This window comes from Ammospiza caudacuta, chromosome 7 (genome assembly GCF_027887145.1).
Source record: "Ammospiza caudacuta isolate bAmmCau1 chromosome 7, bAmmCau1.pri, whole genome shotgun sequence".
Lineage (NCBI taxonomy): Eukaryota > Metazoa > Chordata > Aves > Passeriformes > Passerellidae > Ammospiza > Ammospiza caudacuta.
Genome location: NC_080599.1, coordinates 26,582,146 through 26,608,281, shown reverse-complemented (window position 1 = coordinate 26,608,281; position 26,136 = coordinate 26,582,146). Strand labels below are relative to the sequence as shown.

General features: G+C 36.3%; 1 protein-coding gene across 1 annotated transcript in view; it reads left to right on the top strand.

Annotated features, from left to right (window-relative positions):
- The window catches only part of DENND1B (DENN domain containing 1B), a 150,338-nt gene that overhangs the window by 116,292 nt on the left and 7,910 nt on the right, over positions 1-26,136 (top strand). Inside the window, exons 15-22 of the mRNA XM_058808514.1 lie at positions 157-258; positions 4,076-4,166; positions 8,130-8,170; positions 9,026-9,094; positions 11,262-11,318; positions 12,115-12,225; positions 24,240-24,319; positions 25,353-25,566. Of these exons, the coding sequence (XP_058664497.1) occupies positions 157-258; positions 4,076-4,166; positions 8,130-8,170; positions 9,026-9,094; positions 11,262-11,318; positions 12,115-12,225; positions 24,240-24,319; positions 25,353-25,566 (765 nt within the window). The remainder of the gene's footprint in view (positions 1-156; positions 259-4,075; positions 4,167-8,129; positions 8,171-9,025; positions 9,095-11,261; positions 11,319-12,114; positions 12,226-24,239; positions 24,320-25,352; positions 25,567-26,136) is intronic.

Genomic DNA, 26,136 nt, shown 5'->3' with positions numbered 1-26,136 from the left:
TCAATAATTTCCTGTTAAATCAGCAATGTATTTATCAATCTTCTCATGTCTTGGTAGAATAAATATAGAATTAATTTGGTGCAGACACATATTTTTGGACTGAATTACAGTATATATCTATGCTCACCATCCTAACTTTTCCTGTTTCATTTTTAGGGAGAGCCTATAACTTTTTGTGAGAATAGTTTTGTGAAGCATCGTTCCAGTACAACTAAGCAGTTCCTGGAAGCAGCTGTTAATCTTCAACTGTTTAAACAGGTATAAGAGGGCAAATGGCCCATATTTAAGGATTTTCTGTTAAAACAGATCTGTGTTTAAGTACATTTTCCTTTCTGTCAGCCTACAAAAGTCTGGGCTGAAATCTAAATACAAGTACTTTGGGTACAGTCATCCCAGATTTGTTGTATTTTTATGTCTGCAGTTATAGTTCAAAGGAGTGGTGCTGAAACTGAACAAAAAAAAATAACCCCAGGGTGCAGAGCAAGTGCAGCATCTCTGCAGAGCCAGTCAGCAACCCAACTAAACAAGAAAAATCAGGGATCTCCCAGCTTGATGGTTGAACTTCATTTTCAGCTCTCTTGGCTCATGCCCAAAGAGCCTGAAGAGCAGAGTGCTTAACTTAAATTGGAATTCACTGGTCTTTATTTAAAAACTGGATTCATCCTGCAACTGCAGTTTTGTTTTCTAGGCTTTTTGAAGTATGCACACAGAGAATGTCACAAACCTGAGCTATAGGGGTGGTCTGAACAGTATTCTAGCTGACCTCTTAAAGCAGAATTTGAATTAGTAGAGGACAAATTGTTGAATATCTGGGCACAGCTCAGTTATAGTTTGATTACAGTCTTTGAAATGGATTTTGTTCTTTGATTTTATTCTTTAACTCTTCTCTCTTTTCATCAGTTGACCCCATTGCATGAAAAGGGTGTTAAACTTATCACTAGACTTTTATGAAAATCAAGGAAAATATGAATGAAATGAGAAGATTCATGAAAATATATATTTGCCTGCAAATGCCTGGAATGATTGATACATGAGAGTTCATGTTTAAATAATCAAGGGGACTTCTTTGAAGATAAACAACCATGATAGATTAGGGAAATCTATTATATGTAGAATCTTCTAATTTTTAAAAAGCATTTGGTGTTAATCAGAGGTTAGTGTCTATTGTAAAGATTTGGGTGAGGATGGTATTTTATACAAGGCCCCTGAAAACATGATCACCAAATGGGGCTCCTTCAATTTTACTGTGGTTATATAAAATAAGCAATAAGAAATCTGAAACCTTTTGAAGTCTGGTTGATTGGATAGAAATGGGAAGAAGTAACTGATTGAAGTGTGGTTTACTCTGTGCAATAAGGTAGCATGAAATTTTCTTAATAAAAAGCTGCTTACAAGCAATGTTTCTAAAACATTATCACACTGGCAGTACTGAAACAAAACCTTTAGCGGCCACGAATGGGCTGGCTCTGTACTTACCCATTACACTTTAATGTGTTCAATTAAACAGAATCAGTTTACAATTTGTTTATAGCTTGTTTTAATTTTATTTCAATTGAAGGAAATAATAGAGGATTAGGAAATAGTAACAATTTTGATGATGTGTGTGGTTTAATAGTACTAGTAGTTTTTTTTTATTCCTCTGGTTCTTGTTGCAAAGGTTACTCCTACTTATTCAGTTAATCCTCAGCCCAGCTGCATCTTCTCCAGTTTTTCCCACTGACAAATGAGCTGTTTTCAAAGTTGTTTGTATTCAAAGAGACCAAATTGTATTTTATTCTGCTCTGAAAGTCTTTTAAATAGAAAATAGTTCTTAGGGGCAGCCTTAAACCTAGACCAAGCAGAAAATTGGTACTTTAAATACACCCATTTTGCCATAATTGACAAGTGAGCTTTATTTGTGCTGTTCTATGAAATCCCTGCTTTGTCCCTTTAATTTGGTTATCATGGAAGGTAACTAACCTTTGTATCAAGCTGCAAACATAGTAATTAATAATTGTATCTAATATGTCAAATAGTTATCATGAGTGTCTGGCGAAAATATGAATTCATTCTTAGAACTAGCCTGAAGCCTAATGCCAGATTATCTCCTTAAATAGTGTACTTATGTCAGCAAGGTAATCTGCAATGTTTATTGGGATTTTTTCCTAACATGTTATTAGAAAATGTTACTTAGAAAAATAATTAATGAATGCAGAAATCAGAAGCCTTTGAAAATTGTTAGTAATTCAAATTTCATTTACCATCTTTATGAGCTGAGCTCTCTTCTTGTGAAATATAAGCTGCTGTTTTGTGGAAATCACATTTATGATGTTTTCTTTGCTTCTAAAAACTGTTTGGTTTTAAAATTGATAAAATTACTTGGATATTCTGTATATATGTAGTCTCTCTTTTGGTTTTAGAACTCAAAATCAGTTGAGGATAATGTCTTTAGTCACCTTAAAATCCAAGGGTAACAGAATTGCTAGTTTTTCATTGAAAGAGGTAGTCATCCAAGGGTTCTTTGGACCTCAAAGTGAATATATTTCTTGGAAGAGGAGGCCCAGATTTTTCAGTCTGTGGGTTTGAAGGGCGTGGGTTTGAAAAATGGAAAGAGAAAACCCATAAATTTTATGTGTAATTCCACATGCTATTCTTTTCATGTAGCAGTTTAAGTGCAACCATTAACAGTAAATTACTCAAAAGTACCAACTACTACTACCACCACTAATAACACTTATCATTTCTTTTAAATAATGTCTCCAGTATATTTTTGCTAACAGTTCTCTTTGTCAGTATTTACATTAAATACTCAATTGGTGTGACCCTCTCATATTCAGTCAGTGTCTCAGCCTTCTGTTGATAGGATTTTACCAGATGATGAGTATGTCCATAAATCTTATGCTAATTTATAGTATGGAATGAATTCATAACTTTCCCCAAAGAGATAATGTGGTACAGTTCAAAGGAAGGGATGGGAGTGGAGGTTGTTGTTTTTGGTTTTTTTTTTTGTTCCACAGCGGTAGCTAAAGGTGCTCTTATCTCATTTTCTTACTGTGAAATAATCCAGTGATCCCACAGTGGTCTGACCATGAACCAGCCTATTTGGAAAAAGGCCAGCTTGGAGTAAAATGAAGAAATAAGAAGGAATTTAGACAAGGAAGAGAGAAATATCTTCATGCTTACCTTATTCTTGCTTCTGGAATTTTTGTACTTTGAGGAAGTTGTTTTTTCATGTCACTAGTCTGTTCATTGGCAGGCATCAGATTGTCACTGACATTGTTTGGATAATCGGTCATAAAAAATGATACAGCCCAATAATTAATTCTGGTTCATTCCTATGTACTGTTTAGTACCAGTGAATAACTCATAATTCTTGCTAGAAGATGTAGTGTGTAATTGGAAAATTGCTTTCTCACTTTATCTGTCAGACTTGAGTTAGCCTTTCCAAAACAGAAAGGGAGGGCTTGCTTCTTGAAAGAATTTTAAATCTATAGGAATGTGCTTGTTCTACTGCCTCTAAGCCTGATAATTCTTGAAAAGAATGTATTCATCCCTTCTGAGTGGCTTAATCATTAATTTTCTAGTTTTGACTTTCTCTGACACACTTGGATCATTTCATCTATGTATGTGCACTTATTTGTAGCTGCAATTTCATGTGGTCTTGCAGCTGAAACCTCTACATGAGGATAACTGTTGAAATATGCATCTGTAGATGCACCTAAATAAGGGTTAGTGCTTAAAAGGAGCCATGATTTCACAGCAGGACATCAGGGAATGGCTTGGTGACCTTTATATGGTTATGATGACAAATTCAGAGTTACTATTAATTAAGGAAATAAATTATTTTCTTTCCATTAGAAAAATACAGAAAATAGAAATAATTTTCTTGATCTATATTATATATTCCTGCTGCTCATAGTTACACCTGCTCTTGTGTAAAGATGTGAAGTCCATCTGAGAGCAGTGTATTATCCTTAAGACATAAATGGTCTTGAACATACAGATTCCATTATAATGGACACATTTAAAACTCTAAAACTGTGAAGCAACAGAAGAGACAACAAAGTGTGTGTGACCCTTTGTTTTTCACCTCCAGTTTATTGATGGTCGGCTATCAAAATTAAATGCAGGAAGAGGATTCTCTGATGTTTTTGAAGAAGAAATCACAGCAGGAGGCTTTTGTGGAGGTACAGAATTAATTTGGGAGTACTCATTGACACTTCTTTGGGAACTGTTTGACATGATGTCCTCATGATGTTTTGTAAGTTTTAAACATCATTGATCTTTTTACTGTTCTGTTGTTTCCCTTCATTCTTGGAAAGGTTTTAGCCTTTAACAAATCACTGCTGGGATACACATTATTATGTATCTAGTTACACCAGTGTATTAAATATGTGATGTTAGATATATGTGTAATATTAGATGTGTGTAATATTAGATATGTGTGTTTAATCCTGTGAAGTAATACTTCAGTGTAGAATGAGATATCACTATAGTGTTTACATTTTAAACTGTATATTTACATATATGATGCATTCTGTGTAAACTGTATTTTCAAAATAACTTTGACATTTGTGCTGCTTAACTTCTAGGTAATTATTTTTTCCATAAATGCTTCATTTTCTTTTCACATCTACTTATTCCTGCAGTGTGGAAATCACAGTGATGTCCTGAATGTTCAGGGAAATCTGCTTTCTCCAATGAACGTGTTACTCTAAAAAAAGCAGAAGCTTTTTTACTTTTATATATGATCTGAGAAGGGACATGGAAATTTATCTTCTTTGTAAACAAAAATATTATTTCTTATGTTGTTTGCCTCAGTTGTGTTCACTAACAATTGTTACAACACTTTTCACATCAGCTAACCCATGTGGAGGAGTGCATCCTGAATCTAGTGCTGATTTTTACAGGTTTATGGAGTGGTTTCCTTTTAAACATTTAGGACAGGTTTGTTGTTATTTTGGGTATTGTCATGTTTTAAACCCAGCACCACACAGCTGCTCACTCTACTGTAGCCAAAACCAGCCCAGGTGTAAGAGATGGTATCAAAAGATAGGATCAGTATATGCATGACTGTACAAATGCTATTTTATTGTTAGTCTTGAAAGTTGTGGAGAAGCTTCCTCAGTAGATGGAGGTTATGTGATTTGAGCAACTCCACTGAGGTGCAGATGGCAGCTTTGGATGGACTTCCTTTGCAAGACTGTCCTTGAATGGGACACATTGAGGAGAGGATTTGGCCCCCACAGAGAAACTATCAAGTGCTGCAGAGCCATCTGCACCTCATGAAAAAATAACTTTTTTATTCTCCAAGTGCATAATTCCTTTTGTTCAAAATTTTCACTGCCTTCTTCTGCCTTCTGTGTCTTGTGCTAGGACCTAGCACATAATTTGAGGTTTTGTTCCTTGATCAAATTGTGGTAAGTTTTACAGGGATTTACTTCTTCCCTGCCATTTTAGGGTAAGTTATGCCGCTCTGCAAGCAGATTTGAGACTTTGAGCATCCATTATTCAGATAGGTGATGTCAGTATTCAGAGCTCGTTTGCTGACTGCAGTTAGGGGTCAGGAGGCTGCAATAAAACTGCAGTGGAAGTTAGATAAAGCTTGTTTCTTGGCTGTGCTCTGGCAGGCTGTGAACTGTGTCTCACCTGGCTCTGCTCAGGAGGGACCGCTCAGCTCTGCTGGCGGCGTTGGGCTGCCTAGCACTGCCCGTGTGCTTTTCAAGTCAGACAAGCTGATAGTGCCAGGCTGTGGACAAATTGCTTAGGGCACATACTCAGTATTTACATAACTGCTGTCTCATTATTGTTATGAAGTGCAGGGCTAACAATATGTGTGCAATTGAAGGTGACATTTTGTGACGCTAATGGGGTAGAACTATGATCTCTTTGCGGACTTAACTCCCATCAGCTTCAGCATGAAGCCCAGGGTTTGAGAAAAACAGGTGAAACCCAGATTTCAGAAAAGTCACAGAAAGCTACTGTTAGCTCCAAGCTGTTAAAAGGACAGGTGAACACATTCTTAGTGTAGACAGTATAATTTAAAAAGTACTGAATCAAATTCAAATAGAAAGTGTTTCTTTAAGTAATCTCTTTCTAAATTTGCATTTGGGCACGTATACAAGTTAAACTAAACCAGAAAATTGAAGAATAAATCTTAAATTTCTTTTTTTTATGATTTTCCGTAAACAAACAATTAAAAAAGTGATCAAAACTTATTTGTGTCTACATCTGAAAATAAACTTGTGAGGCATCTTCATTACAGTTGCACTTTTTATAATTGAAATTTTATTTTCTCTTATTTTTTTTTCTATATAAGTATTGTTCTCAAGAGCTTTTCAATACAAGAATATAGTGATGGATTGGTTTAGCACTCAGTTTTCTTGTAGAATATGTTAATTAATTTTTAATTACATTAACTTTACCACAGCAGCCTTTTTTTTTATTGGTCTAATATCGTTGGTGCTAATAGAAGGAAAACTGAAAAAAAATAAAAATATTTGAAACTCCCTTGTAATGGTAATTTGTTTTAAGAATTCAGATTTTTTTTGCTAGGGTTTCAGGAGGTTCAGCTCTTGCTGAGGGAATGCAATGTTAGCATGGCTGTCTGTAGATAAGTATCTGTTTTCTGATTGTCATCCCTGAAGAGTCACTACATGACTAGATGAACATTAAACTTGGTCATTTGCTGTGATGCTATTTATTGTTTCTATTAATTGTTTAAGTCGGGTTGTGACAGAGAAAGATCAGCTGTGGAGAGAGTTAAGGACACCTCAAGACAGGTGATACGTGAACATTGTTGACAAGACTTCAAGTGACAAAATACCATGTTAAAGAAAGCATTTATGGTTAATGCAATATCCTTAACACCCCAGCAGTGGTTAGATTTCACCTTGTACATGTCATTTATGTGCTTCCTTCCCTGACAATTCTAGGGAACCACATCGAAGAAATGAAAAATTAGTTGTTTCTGCTTTAGGTTGCTCTTTGCCATTCTTAATGGAATCAAAATGATCATGAGGGTCTCTACTCTCTAAGCAAGCATTGCTTTCATTTGTGCCATCATTCCTGAGAGTCTGGCTGTCTCAAAATTGCTTGTAAAAATTGAGTGGAATGGGTTGAAGTACCCATGATGAGCCTAAAGAGCTCATATTGCTTCACCTCATCTTGAAGACTGGGAATACCTTTTCCAATGATCCAGTTAGTTCTCTGAAATGTTCTAGGAGTATGTTTTGGCTTTCATTAGCCATTGGAATAATTCTTGCCATGCATTAGTTAGTGGATTATGGGAACACTTGAGTTTTAAAAGCTGTTTAAAGTCTGTAAGGTTATATCAGTATGGTCCTTTCAACATGGCCAAACTGTTTGAAACTAGAGCATTCTTGTCAAAGTGAATGTCGTGTGTGGGGTCAGTAGCAGCTCTTAGTACTGGAGTATTCCAGTGACTCATGTATTCTAAAACTTTTTCAGGGATCATGGACCTAATCTTGTTGTTCAGCTGAAGCACCTTTGGGAAGCAGTATTGACTTCATCAAGTAGAATTTAAGGTGCTCCTTTGTGGCCAGTTTAGTCTCAGTGGTCCCACACAAGTCAGTAGCTCTCACTTGCCTTTAGAGGTTTTTTGTTCGGAAAGAAAGTAGATACAGTTAATAATTTAAAAGGATTTTTTCTCCACAGGAATATATAGTTGTGACATAACCCTTTAACTTTTCTCATGTTCATACCTTGGCACGGTACCTTCTGGAGTCCATGTCATTTTTGTGTTTGAAAGTTTGCCCAGAGGGATCATTATGCTTGAATGCAATTAATACATTATTCTCTGCTTTGAGTTAGTGTTTTTCTTTTTATACTTTCTTAAAGCATGTTACCTTATCATCATTTTGATTCCACTTTTTACCTTAATTGGAATAAAAAACGGTGTGGTGAAAACAAGCTTTTATAAAGGAAATAGAAAACAAGCAATAAGAGATTCCTGAGTTTCTTTCTTAGTGTACACACACTCTTATGTTTACATTCCTTGTCTATCTGGAAAGAATTAATTGAATAAGTAATCCTCTAAGTACATTATTTATTCTGATAGTGAAGAGGGTTGCAGCATTTAAAATGTTGAATGTATGTTTGATTGTGTTAATTTGACATTTCTCTTTCAGGGAATTCAAGATCTTATCAGCAGTGGATGCATACAGTGAAGGTATAAACTTGGTTAAGTAATTATATAGAGTGAAGTTATAAACTTGATTAAGTAATTATAATGGCCACCTTGTCCTTTAGGTCTCAGTCCTTTTCCCTACTTCCAGTGGGGAAAATGGTAAAAGTTTGTTCATTTGTGAGAAAGATGTAAGTACATTCTGTAAGAAATACCAAGTCATAGTATTTGCAAAAATTGTTTGAGTTTTTATATAGAAGAATTTAAAAAAATTCCCATACACAAAACAAATGCCAAAATGCATGTATTTTATGTCTGTATAGTCTAAGATTGCATTGCTTTCTGTATCATGCTGCATTCCATGATTGTGAATTAGGTGTGACAATTTGATAAGAAGCTTATCCCTTCTAGTAAATAGCAATTTTGTTAATATGGATTTGTGCCATTTGACTAGTACAGGACCCTTGGTATAACCTTGTTATTCTGCAGCATTAATAAAATACATTATTTTAGATTAAGAGAATTCTTGTTCGATTAAACAAGATAGTTCTTCCTGTCAGGTCAAAGTTTTTTTAGTTGCATAATAAATATGATAGGAACACATGAAAAATAGCCTAACATCTGAATTGATTTTGAAATGGTAACAGTGAATGAAGACTGAAAATCCATCATTCTGTTGGAGTGCCTTGATAAATGTGTCAGCTGTGGAATGACGTACTGTAACCCTTGTGTAGCTGCAGACAGCAGGCTGGGGAGGAAACACAGCTGTGCTTGCTCTTGCCCATTTGAAAGGAGGGTTGTTACTTCTTCACAGCACACACAGTTTATTTTTCCTTGCTGTTGTCTTAAGGTTTGCCTTGTGTTAAAATATTACTAAAATACATTTTTTGTGTATTTCAGAAAGGCGGTGCACTGATCAACACAGCAATGACCAAAGCCACTCCGGCTGTGAAAACAGCATATAAATTTGTAAGATCATCTATTTCAAATAAATAATACATCAAAATACTGCAATTTCTGACAACCTCTCATTCTCTCTGAATGCTGAAATACCTAAGCATTTTATATGTAAATTGCAAAGCAGTACTTCAGCCTGTAGAAAGTGTTGAGCTTCATTTGTTTTCTCATATAGCAGTAGGATTTAAAGTTGTTTCAGGGTCTTCTAGATAGCTTGTACATAAAAATAGACTTTATCAAAGCATGAGTGTGCTGGTTTTCTTTCTGTCCTCATACACACTAGAAGCTTATTTGAATACATTTAGGTATTTGATACACAGCTGTAATTTCTCTTTGGCAGTAAGTGCTGCACTATTAAGATGTGGTAAAGCATCAGTAATGTGTGCAGCAAATCATCTGCTCCTTTTTAAAAATGATAGTGGAATGCTCATGTTTAACTGGGTTTAATGCTTACACTTTTCATCGGAAAAGATCTCGTTTTTCAAAGACTGCCTACTCCATGATGCATATGAGATTATTCTGTATTATGCAGTATGGTAAAACAGCATTAGAAAAAAATGAACTGAGAAGTGTTTTAAAGTTGCTTTTATAATACAGAGGAAAAGATTTTTGGCTTCCTTTTTGCTTTTCCAAATGTTTCACTATGTGGATGCATTATAAATAGTCCTGAAAAAAATCAGTAAATCAGTGTGTACTAGAGTATTTTAAGTAAAGTTTTCAAACAGAATTTCTAATTTTACATCACTTTAAAAACACAGCAGTTGTGGAAAGAAACAGGTAAATAAATTAAATATACTTCATATTCATGGACTCATTTATAATTTTAAAAATGGTTCATCTGCAAATTATTCTTCTTCATTTGCACTATCTTAGACTGTGGTTCAGCCTTCAATTTTGACAATTATGCCCTTGATAGTTAACGTTCTTCAAAGTGAACTTCTGCATTTGCCAGGAAACTGCAGTAAACTTCTGAGGATCTTTATGTATATGATATCCGTTTTTCTACCCCGTTTAACTTCTTACATTGTTGTCCTGTATGGAGCCTACTACCAGAGGACTGAAATATGCATTTCCATTTGCCACATAACTGATTGGGAGCTTTGAGTAATGTCATTGGTACCATCCCTGAGAGTTAGAACAGAGCACTCCAAAATTCATCCAAATGCTGTGAGCAGGATCTGGAAAGTTTAAAGTGGCTTTCAGGTTAGCATCTGGTACATGGCACCCCATTGTGCTCTTACTGAGCTTATGGATGTATGATTTAAGGATCAAAAAGACTCTCTGACCTCTTGATTCAAAAAATTTTTTTTCTGAATTTCCATGTACAAAAAACTACAGGAAAATAGATGGCTTTTAGATATTTATACCCTTGAATGTATTTTAAAACTCCTATTTTCAATACAACCTTGAAAACTTTTGTAGTTTTTTCCCATACTTTTTTGGAAAGACAACTTTTTTTTCTGTTAGGGTTTTTGATGTTATACCCTCATATTTTATTTTGTTTCCTTCTCCCCCCTTTTCTTGCTCTCTCCCTCTTGTCTCATTTTTTTTTTTTTGCCTAACAACATGGTATTCCATATTGATAATTCCTTTCTGTATTGAAGAATATTCTTGCTGTTTTCTATGCAACAATGATTCTTGTCTGTCTCTTTTATTGCATACAGAATTCTCCCCTAAATAGCAGCACTGTGCTGTTCAGCAGCACTGGGCAAAATCTCCATCTGCATGTGAAATCACTTCATTTCTCTTAAGGTTGATGTTGCCCTGCAAGTTACCAGACTGGAACACTGTAGCAGTCATCTTAAAAATCTTCACATTTTTCAACATGCTTTATTGCTAAAATACCCTTTCAAATTGAAAGGAGCATTTCAAATAAAGGAGTTATATAGATGATCATTCTTAGCCTGTCCCTAGTAATAATGGAGAATTTTTGAGTGTGTATGTTTTCCCATCACTGACATGGATGTACTAAAAAAAAAATCCTTAAATTTGTGGAGAAAGCATGAATATAAAAAAATACAATGGTAGTGCATGTTTGAAATTTGTGATAAAGATTATTGTCCTTTTCTATATCACCAGGTGTTTATAAAAAAGACAAAATAAGTATGGCATCATAAGGCATGTTCTGTGACTACAGCCAGTGTCCTGTAGAGCAATTTAAGTCTTTTTATTTCTCCAGGCAAAAAACCAGGCGAGGCAAGGAATAAAAGAAGTGAAGAGTAAGTTAAAACACAAGGTATGTAGGACACTTTATTTACTTTCTTACACTGCTTCCTGTACAGTTTGAAGCTTATACTTTACAAATCGCATGAGATTTGTGTTTTTAATGACTTTTGAAATATGCTTAGCCCTTTGTTCAACAATACATTTTTCATAACGAGCCCTCTGGCAACTATCTGTCATTCTATGCATCCACTGAATAATCTCTTTATTTTTTGCATATTTTATCATAGAACAACAGAGGTCTTCAAAGATACATTAAGAGGATGTATGTTTTCATAAAGTTGATTGCTTTGATATCACATTCAAAGCCTTTGCATCAAGCTGAGAATTTGAGAAGGGAGAGTCTTGCAGTACACTGTATTTCAGGAGGTGCAGTTGTCCAGTTTTAGTTCCATAAGATACATGAACAATAGCAGTGTTTCAAGGTGAATGAATAGTTTCATTTTGCAAAAGCAACCTCACGAACTCAGAGTAGATGGTTTAGGCATTTTGCAGCTGTTTTCCCCATTTGGAATTTTGCTTCCATGTAAAATTTTTTTGTATAGAGAAGGAACCATTTTTTTGATACCTATTGTGCTATTTTAAGAAACATTTCAAAAACATTTGAACAATTCAACTTTTAAATGACCATGCTGGTAATCTGGCGTTTTGAAAAGTTAAATTTGATTTTCTTACTACAGATGGTATTTTCATGACAGTAATGGATTGTGGCAAGATAATTTTGAATGCATTCTGCATGCATAATATGGAGGGTATGTTTGCAGATAATGATTATAAATAAAGGAATTTAAATCTGCTTTGTTGCATAGGAGAGTGAGGAAGAGTGTGGAATGTGTAGTGCTGGTGCAGTACAGACTGTTCCTGTCTACACATCGCATCCTGAGAAAAGAACAAGCTCAGAAAAACGAAGACTGGCACAGGTAAGACACCTGAAACTTCTGTTTGCATTCATATACTTATAGGAAAAAATTTTTGCTGCTTAGAGTTGTGTGTCTGTGAATCTGTTTCCAAGATGATTTTCCTGTGTTTGGATAGTGTGACTAAAAGGCTATGTTTATGGAAATACTGCTATGCTGTGTGTCTGGAGAAAAAAATGCTATTTGTGTTTCATCCCTGTTGAGAGGGGAAAGAACAAGAAATCTGTAAATATGGATCTGAGATTTAATTCTTAAATACTGGTTTTGAGAAAGATTAATACATATCTATGAATAGACCAGAATGTATTTTTTGTGAGAAGCCCATCTCATTTATTTTAAGGCATATTAATTTTGTGTTTCTAATAAATTGTTTTGGCAGTCATATGGCCTTTAACCTTGCTCAGATAGTTGTGATTTATTATTTTGTTAATAAGTCAGCTAGTTCATGCAATGCTGATGTCTTGGCTTTTGTTCTCTAATCCTTTCTAGTCTAGATTTGAAGTAACAGGTGTAGTGTCTCAACTTTGGCAAGTGTTTTAATGTTTTCAGATTCATTTTGACAGTTTCATTTCAAAAATATAAACAAAGTAGGTTTTCTAACACTTTTTTTTTCCTACAAATATTTACCTGCATATATACTTATTTTTAGTATACAGGTATTTATTTTTACATTATATTGTTATTGCATGTTTTTAATACATGTGGATTTTTAATGCCTGTATCTTCCTAATGAGAATTAAGTATATTAATTCAGTCCAACCAATCTAGCAACATTTATATTTTGCTCTAGGTATAATTATTTATTATAAAAATCTGGGTTTTCTATTTAATCAATTTGGTTTTGAATTAGTTTTTATCAAAAGTTTCTGGAATGCAATTTAAAACTGGTGCAGATGATTGCTAAATGATGGTGAAATTGTACATTAGTATTAAGTCACTATTTTAAGTAAGGTTATAAATAATACAAAGACTTTCTGCTTCACTGATATGGTAGTGCTGCCTATTGTTATGTACGGGAGTCTAGGGATACAAAGGAATATAATTCACCTTGGTACAATTAAAGATTTCTTTTGAAGGTGTGTGTTCAGACACAACAATTGAACTTTTCTGTGTTTTTGTGTTTGTCCAGCTGTACAGTGCTAAATCCTGTAATCATTGCAGTTTCTACCAGGTGTCCTTTAGCTTTGCAAACAAGGCAGGAGTGCAGATATGTGCCTGGCTTTGTTTCCATGGGTCCATACACACGTGTGTTAATGGATGGGTATGCACAGGACACACACGTGTTTCTGTGGGCTGAATTTACCAACAAAGCTGGGAACTGAGAGCCTCACAGGTTTGCCCTGCTCCAAACCAAAGGTGTCTTCTCCCCAGCTCTTGTCCCAAACATCACGTTAACTCAGTGGGCAGGAAGGGGCACGTGGGGATTGCCCTCCAAGAACTCCTTCACCTCTCACTCATTCAAGTCTCCTTTTCCTCCTCCCCAAAAGCGAACAAACCAAAGGACTTCTGAAAAATAAGTCTGATGTTGCTACTCTTGTTTTTATTTTTGGTCATAGTGTTTGAATAAGATAATATAAATTCTTTATTAATGAATGGTGATTTTAAAGTTTACATCCAAATAAGAATATACGTTAGTATTCACAGTGCACGTGTATGAGAGACCGTGTTTGATCTAGTACTGAATCTGCTGTTTAAAAGAAGTGAAATTCAGTGTGCTGTTGTCAGATTTAATCCTTTTTCTGGTAGTCTTTATCCTGCAAACGAAACTCTTCACTGAGATCTCTAAAATTATTCTTACCAGTGGCTGTATCAGTATAAGGCTAGTGCTAGTGTGGAGTTCAGGCAATTTGATACACATTTAAAGTAAGGACTAGATAAACAATAAACAAGAGAGAGCAATTGCTTTTAATGGTCATCTTGCTTCCAAAATAGAGGCACCTCTGGACGTTATTACTGTCTCTTCCATACTGAAACATTTAGAAAATTTTAAATACAAAGAATTTGGTGTCATATTTTATACCAGAAGTATGCATTGAGCTTTTCCTTCTCCACTTCTTGGAAACAGTTAAATTCTGAGAGTTACCTGAGATGCTGTAAAACATACTTTGAAAAGTTATATTAGATATGAAAGTTTTCTTTACTGAGAAAGATAATTTTAAAAATTCACTCATAACAGGATTTGGGGGTCTGAGAGGACCTTTCCTTTACAATAGGAAGTGAGTCTGCTTTTACCCCAGCAAGCAGGAATTTGTATATGGGTCTGCTAATTAGTGTGGTTATTTCCTGTTTTGTTGATGAGGCTTTAATAAATGTCAAGGGTACAGCCATGAAGATCTCCCAATTAGCTTTGCGTTTGTAAAACCCAGCCCCTTTGCTTTTGTGTGAGGATGACAGTTCCAACTGCAGCCTCAGCCTAACAGGGCTCAAGGGAAAGGATACTTCTCTGGTTTTATTGAAAACACAGCCAGTTTGGCCCAGGGAGAATACCAGCACTGGTCACAGTGCAGAGCCATTTTTAACAATGAATATTTACTAAGCTTTATCACTGCTGTCATAGTGGGTTTATTGTATTTTTTCTTTTCCAGATTGGCAATAGGCTTAAGAAAAATCAGCAGTAAATTAAAAAAAAAATATAGCATCTAAAATAGCTGTCAAAACCTAACCAGAGGATAAATAATTAAATGTGTTATTGCAAACTGAAGCGCTCGGCTTGCCCTCCTATAATTTGCATTTTGAAAGTGTTTCCTAAAAGCTGGAGCTGAGGGGAGTGCACTGGTTGGTGCCCGTGTGCGTGCGCGTGTGCGCACAATTAATCCGTGCCCAGACGAGCCGTTCCCTCTCTGCAGTGTTCATCTGAGCTTGCTCCTGCTCAGGTTCGCTGTTCTAGGCTCTTCAGACATGTGTGAGCTTAGCTATATTGCAAGTCAACATTAACAGATGGATTGCCCTAAGCAAGGGAAAACCACAACAACAAAATCTAGTGAAAGTGGAGATTGAAGCTTTTTATTGTTAAGCCTTGTTAAAACCTTGGCATGTGCACTGCTGTTAACTGTTTCATGCCTAGAGCTAATAATGTGTCTCGGATATGTTTCATCTCTTACATTAATTAGGAATGTAGAAGATACAAGAAATCACCAGCTAAAATTTTTGAAATAAAAGTTAATGCAAGCATGAGGTTGCTTAAGCTCTGTTTGCGGTATTTTGTGAGTGAAACCACTGAGTTCCTTTAACTATTGATGAGCAAGGTAGAGCAGGACATGTTTTAGACTATAGAGCATTCAGTGTTTGCATAATCTCTTTTAATTCTGTGCCATTTTATGCTCCCAGGTAATGCAGATTTCTGGTACACAGGGACCTAAATACAGTAGGAGCTCTGTATAATTGTTCCAAATTAATATACAATTAAAAAGAAAGCATGATTATTATGATCCTGTTTTGAATGCCAGGAAGATCTGTTTTATTTCATTAATATGATCTTTCTAATTTTACTATTATATCAGGTGTTGGGGTAGCTTATTAAAAATAGACCATGTCAGGATCTCAACAGTCATAATGTATTTCATGGCAAATAAAACACTCTGCAAGATGAGCAGAATACCAAATAAGAACTACCAGTTCCCTTTGCAGTTATTAAATTAGCAATGCCCCTTGTCTCTCAGAAAATGTATGTTCTACCTGTACCTTTAGGCACCTACTACTTTCCATCTGTAATAGAAATAGGCATGTGGATTTTAAGGGTGGATTTACCAATCACTGTGTCTCAGCACTGCTTTAAATGTTCCTATATTGACAATACCAAGTGAACTACTCACCATGACTTTGCAGAATCCAAATATAGTGTCTAAGAAGATTTTTAAAACACTTTTAATAAAAATCAAGTTAGACAAAACTTTTTTCTTGGTGTTCTCAAAGAGAAGAGAGTTTTTTATAATTTTTTCTGTCTTTCCTTTTTTAAAGTGTATTGCAAATTGAGCTTTTTCACTTTTATTGAAGTATGTCCTAGAGACTATACAATATATAATTCAGCTTGCAGTAGGTGTGCTTGGCATCTGTTCAACAAACACAGCAAGTGTCAGGCAGGAAGCTGTGTTCAGAATAACCTTGCCTTCAGGAGTGCCCCATTTATCAATATCCCTACAATGGCCAGTAAAATAAACGACATAATCATTAACTACAAAGGACTTCTAGTAACTGATTACCCTCCTAACCTGAAAAAGGTGATGAGAGTGGCTATTCTGAAAAGAGGGCTGTTCTGAAGAGTTTTTCTTTTTTTTGAAAAATAAGAGAGGAGATTGTGATAATGTAGTGCTGAATATACATATTCTGTATAAGATGACTGAATGTCTTTTAGAAAAATATCCACAGTCAGTCCCACAATGATTTCAGAAACATAAATCTGATTAAGTACATTTACCTGTATTTGTATTCAGACAATGTGCTTGAGATCACATCTATGACTACCAACCACAAATAACACTGATTCTGTTGCTGGAGGTTTCTTCCACCCTCATTCACTGCAATATCATAAATTGAAAGATGTCATAAACAGTAAGAGCTAGTTTTTAATGTAAATCCCATTTTGCTTCTGTAAAATACAGTTTTGAAGTAAGCATCAGTTGATCAGTAAATTCTGTTTCTTTAGCTAATGTGGTGTAATGTGAAAATATTGTAGATATCATTAGCTTCCTTTAATTTGGAGAAAAATCTTTTGTCTTATTGTGTCAAGTAAGATCTCTTCATTCTGCAAAACAGTCAGATTTCTTTTTAATTAAAAATGAAAAAGCTAGGCTGTCAAAATTCAAATTGCAGATTACGAGAGTGCCCTCTTGTGGCTCCTGTTCCTTTCCAAAGTGGCAGAGCGCCGGGATCCTCTGCCTGTGCAAGCCTTGCCTGCTGCAATGGAGACCTCTTAAAATCAAGGGGTCCTTCCTTTATTTCTGTTAAGTGAAATTGCCCCTGGATTTTGTGCAAATTAAGCATATACATGCTATTGTGTATCATGCATGATACTATTTTCAGGAATAGGAATAGAGGCTCCCAAGCAGAGGTATAATTTCAAGATTGCAGACCCCTGTCCCTGCTTCCCACTAAACAGGGACAGTGACTGTCCTCACCAGAGCTGTGCTGTCTGTTCTGCACTCATAAACCACTGCCAGCCTTGTGGCTGCTGTTCTTGGAGTTTTGCTGTAAAAACACTTGAGAAATCTCTTCAATGATTACCTTGATTCCAATTCAATTTAACAAAAAAAAAATAGATGGGGTAATGGTCAGGAAGTGGCTCTGGAATTTTTTTGTCACCCTGTGGAATGCTTGGTTTTACAGGGCAAAGTCATCAGCATATCTACCTCTGATTTATCCTACTAAAAGAAAAATTTATACAAGCAAAAAGTTTGCAGATGCTTTTCCTGGCTATTGTAGCCCCCCTCTTTAAGTTTTATAATAAATAAAAATGCAGCCTTTCAGAGGGTCTTTCTTCTGCTGACAAATGAACCATACTTGTATGTGTAGCACTGTTTCCTTTCTCTGAAGGATCTCAGAGAAAAATGGTCTTGCAGAGTATCTTCAAACTGGATGAACTTTTCTGTCTTCAGAATTTAATTGAAATAACCAATTAATTTTTTCTTCAGGAGAATTGATCAACATCTTAATGTAGCCAGTGGTATCTTTTACTTTCTTTTGCTGTGTATCTTCTGTTTTCCACAAGTCATAGTTTTGCTCCACTAAATGAGGGAGCCAGGAGAGCCATCAGACAACAGTTGGAACCTGTGTGTTGACTTCCATGTTGCTTTTGCCTTCTGGCTTGAGGGTTTGAAAAGCACCACTTTACATCTAAAACTTCAGCTCTAGTATTCTATGTCCCTAACATTTTTTTCCTCTCTATAATCCTGTACCTAAGAATGAGAAAAAAAAAAAAAAAAGAATAAAGAAGTTCAGTTAATGAAAAAAGTTTGTCTGGAGGCAAAAGGAGGGAGAAATAGAAGAAACAGGAAAATCCTTTCCTGCAGGGATCTCAGCATCTCTGAGAGCCCAGATTCAGCCTAATTTTAGATACTGCTGAAATGCTGCAGTTAGCAGCAGTGCAGCCTTAGGCTCTATCTGCAGTAAGTGGAGAGAGGGGCATGACTGAAGGACAGCTCAGCCCACCTAGAATCCTGATTGCATCCTGATGATGCCTCTGTCTTGCTTTGAATTGTCTCATTTGGGCCCAAAAATAGCTGAAATCAGTAACATCCAACTCCAAGTGCCAGCCAAATTCCACAGCACCTTGGAGAGAAAGACCTTATTTGTTGAGTAGAAGACCCTTACTGGTGTCAAACTAGAAGAGGGACTCCTCCTTGGTAATTTGTCTGTTTGGAATCCCTAGACAGTGTAGAAATGTGCTTGGAGTCAGTATTTCTAAGGCACAGTCTTTTTTCCTTGCAAATGTGATTAGTCTGTTTTCAAGCTTCCTATGGCACTTCCCTTAAGTAGGATCTTCCACAGTCCATTGGTCTGATGGACAGGGCTGGTGCTGCTGAGGTCTGGAGGCGCAGGGTGTTTGTGTTTGCCATCACATTCACATTGTACATTTTAATGTATGTATTTTTGATAGGTTTCCCTCTGAGAAAGTCACACATGATCAGCAACTGGTGCTCGAAGCAGTGATTGTAGCATGAGACTGTTCTGCTGATGTAAGGCTATGATGCACATTTTACCCAAAAGATCAATTTAACCAGTAGTCTCTCTTTTATCTGCTTAGGAATTGTATCAAATAGCACATTTCAGCCAAATAAACTGGATTTACAACTGTCCTGGTTCACTAAAGTCCCACACCATGCACCTGAGTTACTTCCACATCTCTTGCCTTTCTTGCTACCACAAATCCGTGTTCCTTTTTCTGGTTTTGTTCATATAAACATTTGTATGGCTTTGGACACTGATTACTTTTTCTTTTCTGACGCGCATTCTCCCTTATCTTCCTGCTCTTCTGTCCACTGTGACCCTTTGAGTCCTCCATTCTATAATACTCCTTCCATCTAATCATTGACTGTACATTAGGACATTAATCACCATCAGAAAAGGGAAAATAAGTGCTATATTTCTCCATTCTTGTAACTGCAGATTCTGCCTGGTGAATCTGATTCTTAAAATCATGCACAAAAAAATGAGCTGCTGGCTTTAGTTGTTGCAAATGGCGCTGCAAATCTCCACGTCCTATTTGAAAAGACTAACACATGTGCGTGTTGCACATGAAAGTGGAGGGATGGTGCACTCCCTGCAGCCAGAATGGTGTGTGGCACGGTGCCACGTTGCATCATCAGCTGAAAACGGGAGGGGGTGCTAAGAATATCCTCGGTGCCAGTGAGAAAAGCAGGGTTTGGCTGTGGGGAGGTGATGCCTCACTCTGGGCAGTATGGGGCCTCAGGCTTCCTGAGGATAAAAAGGGGCTGCAGTTCCGCAGGGAAAGTGGAAGGTTGCTTGTTGTTTTGGAGCAAAACAGAACTATTCTGAAAAAATATTTGTGGAAGCATGATTAATTGTTAAAAAGGAAGAGAAGCATTACACAATTCTCAAATGATACCTGGGTTCAGGAGTCTAGTGTGCATAAATGGTAGGGAGCTGAGAGCTTGTTCATTTTTCACCACAGTAATTCAGAACAAAAGTAGTTACATGTGCTGTCTGTGACTGAGTATCTCAATGAATTTATCATCTGTACTTATAATCAATCCTACTTCAGCAGAGGTATTAGGGTTTCCCATAACTGTACAGTAGTCACTGGAGATCTCTGTGGCATTAGAGTGTACTTGGCATTTCGAAGCACTGTGCCCATACCCATATTTCTGGTAGTATCTATTTAATTTATATCCAGGACAGTTTTCTGATATCAGAGCATTCGTGATTAGAATCTGTATTTCTTTTCTGTCTCTGCTTTCCCTCTTCTTTCATCAGTCTCAGCTCAGGGGGAGGGTAATGAGGAGTACCTTCCTGTGAGTCATGGCTTTAGGTCACAGTGTTTAACCGGAAAGGAAGGCGACAAGGTGTGCTTTACTGGAAAGTCTGATTGAAAGATCTTTTGCTTCCCTGCTGGATGGAGCCATAATTATGTCTGTGATTTGGCTGTAGAGGAGGATGGGTAAAATAAAATACTGAATCATTAATAACAGTGGGGTTGTATTTATTTTTTTTCTCATGCTGAATTAATAATCTTTCTTTAAATTTTTAAGAAAAAGGAAGCAGTACTTCACAGATTTAAACCATATTTTTCTTTTTTTGAAACTTTATATGTCTTGATGTATTGAGTAGCCAGTAAATGTGAAATTATATTTGTGCTGCCATTTATCAAAAGATTATTTGTTTTTCACTTTGAGTGTAATTAATAGCAGCAGCCTTTTTAAACTTCCTGCCTTAGTATCAATCAATACAGACTCATTACCAAAAGCTGGACATCTGAAAGGTCTAGCATTATATAAAAAGCTGACATTTCAAAGATTGACTTTCATGCCCAATCAAGAATATAACCGTCTTACATTTAAATCCTTTAGCATTCATGTGTTTTGGCATTTTTATTCCAAAGTAGTACATTTTGTGAGGCTACCAGCAAGAAGAAGAGAACAGTTTAAGGACTGACTCTCCCTTTATTTGGTTCGACTGTATTTATACTGTCAGCTCCTTTTCCTCAGTTCAGTGATCAGCATTGGGTCAGGTCTGTATAAGCTGCAGACTACTTGCAGAAGGAGATTTTGAAGCAGGGCAGCAACCAGAGAGGATGGATATGGTGAATAAAAAAAGGATATATAGCCTCACACCAGCTTACATGAGCTTGTGTTTAAGGGTGCTCAGCTCTTATATTCGAAGCAAAATGAGAGATGAGAGATGCCATGTGCAGGAAAATGTGAGAAATTTGAAACAGCAAAAGCTGAATCCCTGTTCTTGTTATGATATAAGGTAAATACATTAAGTAATAGATTTAATATCTAAGCAGAACTGTTTGGAAGAAGCAAAACAACCAGGTACTTTAAAGAAGTTTGTTCCTTTATTTTATAGAAATAAACATGACAGCAGTCTATTAAGACTTTATAAAGTTCTGGTGCAGCAAGAAAGGACTGTTGCCATATCATTTCTGGTGGTAATAAATTTAAATGGTCTGGTTGTTATTAGAATGCTAATCAGGAAGGAAGCAGAAGTCTCTCCTTTTTTCATAAAGGGGTATAAAAAAGGTTACACACTTCAAAATGCAGAAAAGACAGAAATTAAAAGCTTAAATAACTGCAAACAGCAGGGTAAGTCAGTAATGGAAGGACTTCTTAAATGACTCTGACAGCTTTTGCAGGTGCACATACTCTGTCACTTTGCCTAGTGGAGCATTGAAAAAGTTTTATGGCTCTCCTTTTGAAATTTATTAAGGGTTTCTTTCTTTCTTTTTCTTTCTTTGCAAAGTAGTCTGGACATACCCCTCCCTTGCAGTCATTTTTATTACAGCTCCTAAAGGAAAGTCACCTATTCAAAAACATGTGTTGCTTGTTGTCTCTGTGGTTAGCTCACAGAGTTGTAAATGCTGGAGAAGGTTGTTATTTACAGCCAGATACTTTCCTTTCCCTCCCTTCCCCCATATCTTTTTCTTTGTATGTAAATACCATTTTATTTGGTTTAGTTGTTGAAAGTTTCCCTGTATAATTTTATAATATATCCCATATCATTTAAATTGGTAACAAAAGTGTTTTTTTTCAAAGAGTTTGACCATCAGGAGCTAAGAGTTCTTCTTTTGGAGGGAGGTTTTAGATTTGTCAACTTGTCTGTTACATTCCTTTATATGATTATTTGTGCTTTCACTAACACACTTGCATATTACTGTTCATAGATGTTCTGAGGGGCCACTGCAATGCCTGTGTTGTCTGCTGATTCTGCTTAATTTTATTCAGCTCCTGTTTGTCAAAGACACAACTTTTCTTCCTTTTTTCCCCTTTTTTTCTTGAAGCTTGATATCTGTCCTCTTTGAAATATTATTTATCATTTCAACAAATCAACAAGTGTTACCTTGCAGAATTTTATTCCATTGGCAGAGTTAATTCCTCTACAGATGAACAAGTGTCAGTTTCCATTTTGTTTTCTGCACCTTCTCAACATTTAAAAAAATCTTCTTCCCTGCAAAATCTCATATTTATGTTAGTAGGAGTAAATGTGATGGCAACATCTAATTTTGATGCAAATTCAAAAGAAAATGAGAGAGGCAGATAGGATTTTGCCTTCCAGGAGCCAGTTCCAGGTTAGAGCTTGAATTACAATGAATGTCATATCAGAATTTTCTTGGGGAAAATTCTGTGTTACCAAAATTCCTAGTGTTACCAAATCAAAGTATTTAAATTTTCCCAGTGAAGATAAGTACTTAAAGCTTCAACTTTTAAACCAGAACCAGTGACTGTGCTTGTGACAGGCATCAGTAAGATAACCAATCACCAGGATCAGTTAACAGAGGGATTTACTTCCCTTTACTTACAACAGGAGAATGATTGTTTGCAACAGTGGTGGGAACAGCACTATGAACTCACAAAAATATGAAGGAGTTAGAAATAGTTTGTTTCTCTGCATTCCATCCTGTACCTTTTGCTCAGAACGAATCTTAGGGTTGTTTGATGGGTTGTAATACTCTAATAATTCTCTCATTTTCCATCAACTATTAACTTGGTTTAACACATAAAGAACCATATGTTTCCTCTTTGAGGGCAAAGAGCTGTGGAAAGTGTTATCAAAACTTGCTGCTTTAATTAAATTCTCTCTTGTTGAACAGAAAAAAGTGTCTCAGTCTCTAAAGAGTGAATACTGAGACATTCCTGTAAATAATGGGGGAGTGGGGAGTTACAGAGAGCGTCCTGGTATTTGTAGAACACTGACAACATCTGTAATAGGTAACATACTGAAATCCTCACAGTATGAGATTTTCAAGCTCCTGTAGTCTGAAATTAAGGCCATATTTCTTCCCCATCAGGGGCTGGTTGCAGGTTTAGGCATTTGGTGAACTGTATGATAAGATGTGGGCAGTAGCACTTCTTACTTGCTTATGATTTTCCTCAAAGTTAGCTTATGCTGTTTTTCCTCTGTACAAATTCCATCCATATGTCTTTAAATTATTAATGGTTATCCAGGGTTCACAGTATCTTCAGTGCATTGATGACCAGTATAGTTAAACTTCCCATACAAAAAGTTTTTGATACAAAACCAGTATGAGAGTTGTATAGTCCTGAAGATAGTCATTTGCGAAGTACAAGTGATTAAAATTCCTGATTTAAATGTTCTGGTCAGGATAGAGACTTTTTTCCAATTATTGTGGAATTTTTAGACTATTTTTGTTTGCAGAATAATAATGTGATGTAATAGGTGATTATTCTGTACAGAAATGTGTGAATTTACAGCACACCAACTCCACCATGCAAAGTCCTCTTGGGGTGCTCTAAGTGTGCACTGGGTTGGAATTAATAGTAATCCACAGTAAATTATCCTGCACAAAGGCATTCCTAGTGCCAAGTTCCTGAACTGGATATTATTTACTCTGCAATCCTGTACAGCACCGTTACATAAATGTAGCTTCATAAAGAGACTCCCAACTTTCTTTGTATTTGCTGCTTCAAAAGTCAATTTTTCTTCATGCTCAATAGACCAAAGCTTGGTAAATATTTCTACCAGAAAGAACTAAACCACAGTGCTTTCTGTGATATGCTTTCAAGAAAGGGTAGCTGGTAGACTTGAGTGATGCTTTTCCTCCAATATCCAGTCTTCTGCTAATCAATGCTTTGCATAAATAATAAGGCACACCAGGCTTTGCATAAATAAGGAGGCCCTCCATAGGCCATGAAGAGAATGGTTCTCTTTAATTGGTGGTGCTTGAGGACTTGGAGCAGCCTTTACAAGCCTTGATCAATATGTGGTTTTTCTCAGCAAGTGCTCAGAAGCCCTAATGAGTAAAGTGGCAGGTGGTCTCCAAAGAAGTAATGCTGAAATAGAAAAAATAAACAAAATTATAATGTTAATTGTCCTTCCTCTAGACTCGTTTCAACCAGCGCCTCAGTAACCAGGATGATGCCTTGGATGAAGATGAAGATGATGAAATTGAGAGAACAAGCAAGTAAGGAGCCTGTCTGGATGGGTTATGTATGTATAGGAGAGAGGGTAACAAGTGTTATTCAGCAAAGTAGAATTCAAGTGACACATTTTTCTCCTGTCCAGGCTGCTAGCTCAATTCTTGATCTAGATGATGTCAAATAGTTTAGGATTTAAATCTGCTTTAAAAAGAGGGACAGGCTATTATATCTTTTCATTATTTATAGTGTCTAGAAGGGCTTGACATAATCCTCAGTCTTCACAGCCTCCAGATAAAAAGACTACATAAACAAAGAAAGAGCAAAATATTCATCAACGTGGTGGGGAGTGACCTCAGCCAGTCAATTCTTTAAGGCTTTTGTGGTGGCCATGATAATGGGACATTTTTTGAAGTGTCTGAAAGACATATAATGTCTTGGGGATTTTTTATTGAGGTCTTCCTATATGAGAACTAAAGGAAAAGTGTAAGTTGAGGCTTAAACTGGATTGAGGCATTTTCTGAATTGAGGAGTTGATTGTTGATAATGACCATCTGGATATAAACCAGAAAGGACATTGAAAGCAAAATCAAGCAGTTTAAGCTGTGATATAGGGAAGATGAAGCTAGTGAAATGTTAAAAGGATACAATGAAAACAGTGGGCCATTGAAAACTGCCTTTGTAGCAGTACTGATGGACAGAGGTAGAAAAAGACCATGATAGAATGTGGGTCTGAGGAAAGATATTGCAATGAACAAGAAAGGAGATAAGAGACAAAAGCACCAGTTGTCCTTGCAGATAGGCAGTACTTCAGTAAATCTGCCTATGTGATGGAGGAAGAGTTGCAGTAGCAGTCTTGCCACCAGAACAAAATGTTTGGCTAGGCCAGGAGGCAGCTGATGGTAACTGCATATCCATCAATGCCATATATCTGTGCTCAGGAAAATTATTGAGTAGAAAGATATTCCAGGTTGATGTTCCCATTCAGAGCTCTTGAAATGGATTCCCCTATGTCCTTTCAGAAGTGGCTATAATAAATGGCTTCTATGTTCCTATCTGATGGAAAAGTTTTGTTTTCAGGTTATCATCAGAAGACAGTGAAGAAGCTTCTGCTTACTTTTATGATAGTGATGGTTCTGGTGAAACTGGAATAACTCAGCATCAAGGAGAAATGGACTTGCTTGGAGAGATTCTGGACACGCTGAGCACACACAGTTCAGATCAAGGAAAACTCTCAGGAGCAAAGAGCCTGGATTTCTTCAGATCAATGGATGACATTGATTACAAGGCTGAGGTTAGTCTTCTTTCATTTGAAAACCAACCCAAGTCCATTTGCAGTGGAACCCTGCACTTGTGGAATGAACAACATGCAGCTCAGACACTGCAACACAGTTCTTAGAATTGCTGATGTGTCTTCCTAGGGGCTATATAACCGTACACTCATGCTGGCCACTGCATGATGGTTTTTTACCAGCCAAGAAATTCCCCAGGTTACTAAGTCATCTTGGAACAGTATTTTTCCCTTAAAGTAGTAACCACATAGAGAACTGTGAACAGTATAATAATTTACTTAATCAAATAGTTTAATACTATATTTATATATTTTTTTCTGTTAAACCTGATATGCCTTGAGCTGATTTGGGATTTTTTTATGCAGTTTAAAAGGCATTTTTCACCTTGTAGACTTAGACTAGTCATAGTGATATGATGATATTTCCTTCTTGATTTAAGTCATGGAATCCAGATGGTAATTGTACCTGAAACACTGCTAGAATAGTACTCCAGACTTTTCTAAGAGGGCTCCTTGTTCCTATTTTAGGTAGAGTTGCACTGGTTCTTTAGTGTAAACACACTGCTTGCCTAC